At 42.0% G+C, this 8,497-nt stretch overlaps 2 protein-coding genes across 2 annotated transcripts; both read left to right on the top strand.

The window, feature by feature from the left end:
• The first annotated feature begins 1,021 nt into the window (after positions 1–1,021).
• On the top strand, positions 1,022–3,451 carry LOC130390639 (protocadherin alpha-8-like). The gene has a single exon (XM_056600704.1). It carries the CDS (start codon positions 1,083–1,085, stop codon positions 3,444–3,446), a length of 2,364 nt encoding a protein of 787 aa, XP_056456679.1. The 5' UTR covers positions 1,022–1,082; the 3' UTR covers positions 3,447–3,451.
• Positions 3,452–3,885: 434 nt separating this feature from the next.
• LOC130391000 (protocadherin alpha-3-like) lies at positions 3,886–6,620 on the top strand. The gene is made up of 2 exons (XM_056601187.1): positions 3,886–6,444; positions 6,566–6,620. The coding sequence occupies exons 1-2, from the start codon at positions 4,043–4,045 to the stop codon at positions 6,618–6,620; spliced, it is 2,457 nt and encodes an 818-aa protein (XP_056457162.1). The 5' UTR covers positions 3,886–4,042.
• Positions 6,621–8,497: the final 1,877 nt, after the last annotated feature.

Raw genomic sequence — 8,497 nt, 5'->3', positions numbered from 1 at the left:
CTAAAGTGAGAGCCTACGATGCTGACATAGGATACAACGGCTGGCTGTTATTCTCACTACAGAAAGTGAGTGACCAAAGTCTCTTTGGTCTGGACCGCTATACTGGACGGATAAGAACACTGCGCTCATTCACAGAGACAGACGAGGCTCAACATAAACTGGTCATACTGGTCAAAGACAATGGGAACGTGTCACTCTCAGCAACAGCTACTGTGGTTGTCAAGCTGGTGGAGCCCAAAGAGGCCATTTCAGCTTCTGATGTGAAAAGTGTTTCAAATAATGATAATGACACCAATGTGACTTTGTATTTGATGATAACTTTAGGAACAGTTTCTACTCTTTTTGTCTTCAGCATCATTGTGCTGATTGCAATGCAGTGCTCTAAAACCACGGATGTATCCTCCAAGTATTTACCAGAAACCAACTATGACGGAACTCTGTGTCACAGCATCCAGTACAGATCTGGAGAGAAACACTACATGTTAGTTGGACCCAGAATGAGTATAGGCTCTACTATAGTCCCGGGGAGCAATGGGAACACTCTGGTGGTCCCTGACAGGAGGAGCACATCTGTAGAGGTAAGAAATGTTTAACTATATATATATGTTGCTTACTATACATTTATTTCCATATGCTAACATGGGTTCATAGATCTGCATTGTTTGGTAAAGGACTTTAATTGAGTCTTTCTCACACTGCGGGTTTGGCGTTTTTGTGTTAGCTGTCCATTGTGCTGAATACTGTTTTTCACAGGCCGAAATAATAATCATAATTTACACATCATAATTGAAAGATATTCGTTGTGTGAGACGTAGGCCTACATGGAATGGCCCACAAGGTGTCAGTGTTACATTATTCGGTCTGCCAGGCTGTGAGAGAGGCTCAGCCATTAACGATGCGCATTGTTAGTCCCCTGTTGGAGGATGAACAGACAAGCGAGGTGCTAATGCGAGTTTTCTGTCGTAACCTTTTTATCCCTTTATGTGGAGTACATGCTGGATGATGTGGTTTTTGCGGATTGTTTCATCCATGTTTGAATTGAACTTATTGGACGTCCATCTTTAAGGGAATATAGTGGCAAAATGGTTTCTTTGTCAGGCCTTCATATTTTCGTTGTTCTGTTATTTTTCGGTGAGCTTGGTTCAGCTCAAATACGATACTCCACGGCAGAAGAGGCTAAAGTGGGATCTGTTATTGGGAATGTAGCCAAGGATTTAGGGCTTGATCCAACGACTTTGAAGGAAAGGCGATTCCGCATCGTGGCTGGAACTAAAGATTCGCTATTTGAGGTAAACCAGAACAATGGTGCTCTGTACAATACTCAGAAGGTGGACCGAGAAGACATTTGCGAACACAGCGGTGCGTGTTTAGTGGAGCTCAAAATTGTTATTGAAAATCCTCTTGAAATTCACTACGTAAGCGTGGAAGTAACAGATAGAAATGACAACGCACCCATATTTCCGGAGAAAGAAAAGGTGATCGAGATCGCAGAACACACTCTGCAGGGGGCGAGATTTCAACTGGCAGGGGCCCACGATCCAGACTTCGGAATTAATTCGGTACAACGTTATCTACTGAGTCAGAACGATCATTTTCAACTCGAAATTAGAGATAGGGGAGAAGACAAAATTCCGTTTTTGGTCTTGCAGCGGCAATTGGACAGGGAGCAGAGAACGAATTACAGCTTGGTTCTCACAGCTGTAGACGGAGGAAAACCGCATAAATCGGCACATCTCAATGTTACTATACTAGTTCTTGATAACAATGACAATAGACCAATATTTTCTCAAGAGGTTTATTCAGTTATGTTACGAGAAAATGTTGACATTGGTACTGTTGTAATAAATGTACAGGCAAATGATTTAGACGAGGGGACGAATGGGCAGGTTGAGTATGCATTTGGAACTGACAGTACCGCTAAAATAGTAGAACTATTTTCCTTAGATAAAATAACTGGAGAAATTCTAGTCAAAGGAAAGATTGACTATGAGACAATGGATGTTTATAAAATAGATATCCAAGCCTCTGACAAAGGCCAGCCTCCAATGACAACAGATTGTAGAGTTATAATAAAAATAGAAGACGTTAATGACAATAAACCAGCGATAGAAGTGACGTCGATTTCTGACAGCGTGCCCGAAGATTCAAAACAAGGGATCGTCATTTACCTCGTAAGTGTCACTGATATTGATTCTGGACTGAATGGAAAAGTGATATGTAGTCTAAACGAAAATGTACCATTTGAATTGAAACCGTCATATAAGGATAACATGTACTCATTGGTTGTCAAAGAGAAGTTGGACAGAGAAACCATGTCCCATTATGACGTCACATTAACGGCTACCGACTGTGGTCAGCCCCCTCTGTCCACTTTTAAAACTCTGAGCGTTCAGATTTCTGACGTTAACGACAACAGCCCCGAGTTCGCACAAAATCCTCTCGAGTTATATTTACTGGAAAATAATACTCCCAGTGCCTCTATATTTTCAGTTAGTGCATTCGATAAAGATTTAAACGAAAACGCTGCGATAATATACCAAACAGTTCGAGGGGATGGAAGTCGGAATGACATGTCATCTTTCCTAAACATTAATTCGGATAATGGCCACATTTCTGCGATGAAAAGCTTTGACTTTGAAACGTTAAAGAAATTTCAGTTCCAAGTTGTGGCCCTCGACTCCGGAAGTCCCCCGCTAAGAAGCAACGTCACAGTCAACGTGTTTATTCTGGACCAGAACGACAACCCTCCGGTTATCTTACATCCGATCAGCTCTAACGGTTCTGCTGAGGGAGTGGAGGAGGTTCCTCGCAATGTTCCTGCAGGCTACCTGGTGACTAAAGTGAGAGCCTACGATGCTGACATAGGATACAACGGCTGGCTGTTATTCTCACTACAGGAAGTGAGTGACCACAGTCTCTTTGGTCTGGACCGCTATACTGGACGGATAAGAACACTGCGCTCATTCACAGAGACAGACGAGGCTCAACATAAACTGGTCATACTGGTCAAAGACAATGGGAACGTGTCACTCTCAGCAACAGCTACTGTGGTTGTCAAGCTGGTGGAGCCCAAAGAGGCCATATCAGCTTCTGACGTGAAAAGCGCAGCGACTGACATTGGGGACAGTGGCGTGACATTTTATTTAATGATAACTCTGGCTTCAGTTTCAACTCTTTTTCTCATCAGTATCATTGTGCTTATTGCAATGCAGTGCTCTAAAACCACGGATGTATCCTCCAAGTATTTACCTGAAACAAACTATGATGGAACTCTGTGTCACAGCATCCAGTACAGATCTGGAGAGAAACGCTACATGTTAGTGGGACCCAGAATGAGTATAGGATCTACTATAGTCCCGGGGAGCAATGGGAACACTCTAGTGGTCCCTGACAGGAGGAGTACTTCTGCAGAGGTAAGGGAACAATTTATAACTACAGTTTCGTAATGCATCATGATCTTTGGAAAAGTTGAAATGCATGTTTATTAAGGATTCATTTTAACGAATTCGCATAAAAATGCCAGATAATTATTATTAAGACTATTTGACTTAATTACTAGTCAAGTTAATAAGACAATTACTAATAATTAGGCCTTTAACAAATGTATACAAAAACAAAACAAAAATACTATGGACCTCTTAAATGATATTATGGGCCTGCTTGGAGAGGGCTGGTAATGAAGTGGAAATACTGGCTTGCAAAATGAAGATGTATTTATTATTTATTTGTTCATTAATTTGTTGCATTGCCTGACTATGTCACAAGAAAGGCATACGAAAATGAACAGGGGGCATCGTTTGTAAAATGTGAAAAAGCCATTTCACCTCTGGGTGCCAGTGTCACACCACGAAGCTGCGTTGCACGATTCCGTTCCTCCCATCGCCTTTTGTTTGAGAACAGCGTAGAGGAGAGGTTGGAGTCAGAACGGATTCGGAAGGACGAGGTGCGCTTTATTTTACTATGTTGGACCTGGCGTTTTGATCTGAAAGCTTTGCACCGCAATCTTTTTAGTTATAGATGCTCGTTGTTTTTTCATCTAAACATGGGGAGTAAATCACTCGGACAAAATACTATCTTTGTTCGGTCTGTTTTCTATTGGTCCCTTCTATTGCTATTTTTCCAAGAAAAGGCTTTAGCTCAGTTAAGATACTCTATTCCAGAAGAGGTAAAACATGGAACTGTCGTTGGGAATATTGCAAAGGATCTTGGCATTGACATTGCGTCTTTGATTGATCGCCGCTTTCGAATTGTGTCGACTTCTATGGATTCTCTTTTTGGCGTGAATCAGAACAATGGAGACTTGATCGTGAATGGAAAAATTGACAGAGAAGAAATGTGCAGTGAGGACAGCGCTTGTCTTTTGGAGCTAAAGATTGTAGTTGAAAATCCACTTGAAATCCATTATCTGGTCATAGGAATTGCTGATGTTAATGATAACTCCCCTCGTTTTCCTGAAAAGGAGCAAACGTTTGAAATAGCAGAACATACGGCCCCGGGAATGAGATTTAAACTCCAAGCTGCTCGTGACCCTGACGCCGGAATAAACTCAGTTCGCGAATATACATTAACGTCTAACGATCACTTTGAAATAGATGTGCGGCAAAGTGATGACGATAAAATTCCATTCTTAGTTTTGAAGAAGGCGTTAGACAGAGAGCAAATGAGCGAACACATGCTGGTTTTAACAGCAATAGATGGAGGTAAGCCTCGCAGATCAGGTACTCTGAATGTTTCAATCATTGTTCTTGACAGTAATGATAACCGCCCAGTTTTCAGTCAGGATACCTACCATGTTACAATTCGAGAAAATGTTCCAATTGCTACTGAGGTTATAAAAGTAACAGCAGCAGACAAAGATGAAGGAGTTAATGGTGAGATTGAGTATAGCCTTGGAAAAACATTGAACAAAAATATCTATGATTTATTTGAATTGAATAGCAAGAGTGGGGAAATTAAAGTGAAAGGAGGAGTGGATTTTGAAAAAGCAGTGGTCTACAAGATCGACGTGCAAGCCTCAGATAGAGGGATGCCACCTCTATCAGCCGAGTGCAGGGTCATCATAAAGATACAAGACCTGAATGATAACCCACCAACTATAGAAGTTACATCTCTCTCAAACACAGTGCCAGAAGACACCAAACCTGGCACAGGTATCTCTTTGATTAGCGTGTCAGACAAGGACTCAGGTGTCAACGGGAAAATCATATTAAGCCTCACCAAAGATCTTCCCTTTGAACTGAAACCCACCTACAAAGACAACGTCTATTCCGTTGTCACTAAGGGCTTGCTGGATCGAGAGACGGTGTCTCATTATGATATAACGATCACCGCTACAGACTGTGGGGAACCTCCGTTATTAACCTCCAAGACCCTCGGGGTTCAGATAGCGGATGTGAATGATAACAGTCCGTATTTCCTAAAGAATCCAGTAGAGTTGTATCTAGTAGAGAACAATGCAGTGTTAGCCTCCATATTCTCAGTGAGCGCTTCTGACCGGGATCTGAATGAAAACGCAGCCATAACGTATCATATTCTCAGACAAGGGGGTCCCAAAGATATGGCCTCCTTCCTCAATGTGAACTCAGATAACGGACAGATTTCTGCACTGAAAACATTTGACTTTGAGTCTCTAAAAACATTCACATTTAAAATAGTGGCCTCTGACTCTGGAACGCCGGCATTGAGTAGCAACGTGACGGTGAACGTGTTTCTTCTGGACCAGAACGACAACCCTCCAGTTATCTTACATCCGGTCAGCTCTAACGGTTCTGCTGAAGGAGTAGAGGAGGTTCCTCGCAATGTTCCTGCAGGCCACCTGGTGACTAAAGTGAGAGCCTACGATGCTGATATAGGATACAACGGCTGGCTGTTATTCTCACTACAGGAAGTGAGTGACCACAGTCTCTTTGGTTTGGACCGCTATACTGGACGGATAAGAACACTGCGCTCCTTCACAGAGACAGACGAGGCTCAACATAAATTGGTCATACTGGTCAAAGACAATGGGAACGTGTCACTCTCAGCAACAGCTACTGTGGTTGTCCAGCTGGTGGAGCCCAAAGAGGCCATTTCAGCTTCTGATGTGAAAAGTGCAGCGACTGACATTGGGGATAGTGGCGTGACATTTTATTTAATGATAACTCTGGCTTCAGTTTCAACTCTTTTTCTCATCAGTATCATTGTGCTGATTGCAATGCAGTGCTCTAAAACCACGGACGTATCCTCCAAGTATTTACCTGAAACAAACTATGATGGAACTCTGTGTCACAGCATCCAGTACAGATCTGGAGAGAAACGCTACATGTTAGTTGGACCCAGAATGAGTATAGGATCTACTATAGTCCCGGGGAGCAATGGGAACACTCTAGTGGTCCCTGACAGGAGGAGTACATCTGCAGAGGTAAGATTAACTTCAGTCTTTAGTGTTTTACTTTTGCCAGGAAAGTACGTTTTGAACAACACAGTCTTACTCCGAGAACGTCAAATACCGACTGTTGGCAAAGGCACTTTAGCGTCGGTGACTGACGGGACAGGTACCCTTTGCCGTCGGTCGGTGACGGGAAAGGTACCCTTCGGCGTCTTCTGCCGACGGCATGGGGGGTGCCTCACTACGTCTCTAATATATACGCTGTGAGCATCTTTCCTATTGGATAGTTTTTAGGATATCTTTCTGTGAAAATGGCGGACATACTTTTTATTCTGGGTGGAAAATATGATATTTTAGCATAGTTACACCATTAAAAGTGTTTATGAAAAAAATGTTAGCGTGAAATGTGCATTTTACTTTCATAATCGTCGTTCGGCGAATGTGAAGGATGTTTGGTTTGATAGTTATGACGAACAATATTTCATTCGTCTCCACATAATTATAATAACATGGTTGATATGATGTTACTGAAACCAGCAGCTCGCATGCCATTTAAATCATGGGTATAAAACCATTGTCATTGCTGGTTATGTAAGGGATAATGTAGCCTAGAACGCCGGCCATTATCGGGCGATAATGGCCGGCGTACAGGCATCCCGGGCTCCTGAAAATAGGTGACACTGTCACGTTATTTAATCTATGGAAACGTGATCAGGTACACGTATTTTCTAAATGTTCGTGTCAAAAAGCACAATTTTCAAACTCATGCATATCAATTGGAAGTATTTGTCGTGATTTGTCACTAAGCACGACTTCCATCTAAGGTTCTGTCCGGGAGCGTTCTCCCTATTGTCCCTTAAGGAGCTCCGTGCAGAACATTTATTGTTAAAAATTGTCTGTGATAACTAAGAATATGACAGCTTTTGGCCACCCATTTCTACTTAAAATTGTCTGTGATAATCAACCCAGTCTCACCAATATGCGTACAGATCGCACGGTTTGACACTTTCAAAATGCGTGCAGTACATACGCCGAACGACCATTTTGCGTGCATATGATACGCAAAACCCAGCATTAACTGAATGGGAAATGCAATATTTTAGGACAGATTCACCGTTAAACGTGTTTCTAATAACATTTCTAGCGAGAAATATACTTTTTACTTGCATAATCTTCAGTCAGTGATTGTGTGTGATCTTTAGTTTTATAGTTATTAGGAAGATTTTACCGGCTCGCTCGCATGTTTCAACGACGTAAGGTTGTTAGGGACGCTGCTTTCGCTAAACTAGCAACTCACGTGTTTCCTGCGTTTGTGTTATTAAACCGTTACTTTATGTAACTTTTAATGATATCATCTTGTTAGAAACACGTATATCTGAGAGCCAACCCAGTCGCCAAAAGCATACGTTGACAGTGTACGTTTTTCGTGAACACTGGATTACGTTGCATTTCAACATAAAATAGCGTGTTATACACACACACACACACACACACACACACACACACACACACACACACACACACACACACACACACACACACACACACACACACACACACACACACACACACACACACACACACACACACACACACACACACACTGCATTTAACTGCTAAATAAATAAATAAATACTAAGGCAGAATAAAGAATAAATTCATTCATTATCATTCAACTTCAAGTGTTATGACAGTATAGTGGTGGAGGGATGACGTATGTTGGCCAACCCGGAAGTGAGCGTCGCCCTGGGTTCCCTTGACAAAAAGCCAACGGGTTTTTCCATTTGATTTTGGATTATTGCAGAAAAATTAGCATCTTTGAAGCACCTCCTCAAAAACTGAAAATAAATAAAAATAACTGTGCTCCAAAGAAAGAAATGTAAACCAATGCATTCCGAATGGGAGTGTTTCTCAGATTTTTCCATGCTACACAGAACGAAATGTAAACCCATGCAAATAAAGACTTCATGGTCATAATCATTTAAATATCATTAATCTCCTGACGGTGGTATTCTATTTTTTTCAACGGGGCTGCATCCAGTCACTTGACCGTCATGGTTGCTATGGTGGTTGCTATCGACCAGCCCCTCTAATCCTTACATGGCTCTAAAAACCACGCGGCAAATGAGC

Source organism: Gadus chalcogrammus, chromosome 10, assembly GCF_026213295.1.
Source record: "Gadus chalcogrammus isolate NIFS_2021 chromosome 10, NIFS_Gcha_1.0, whole genome shotgun sequence".
NCBI classification, from domain to species: Eukaryota; Metazoa; Chordata; class Actinopteri; order Gadiformes; family Gadidae; genus Gadus; species Gadus chalcogrammus.
This window is presented reverse-complemented; position numbering and strand designations above follow the sequence as displayed.

Coding starts and splice junctions, on each gene's coding strand:
- LOC130390639 (XM_056600704.1), top strand. CDS start 1,083: ATGGTTTCTTTGTCAGGCCTTCATATTTTCGTTGTTCTGTTATTTTTC.
- LOC130391000 (XM_056601187.1), top strand. CDS start 4,043: ATGGGGAGTAAATCACTCGGACAAAATACTATCTTTGTTCGGTCTGTT. Junction 6,445..6,565: donor GTTTTACTTTTGCCAGGAAA/GTACGTTTTGAA, acceptor GTGACGGGAAAG/GTACCCTTCGGCGTCTTCTG.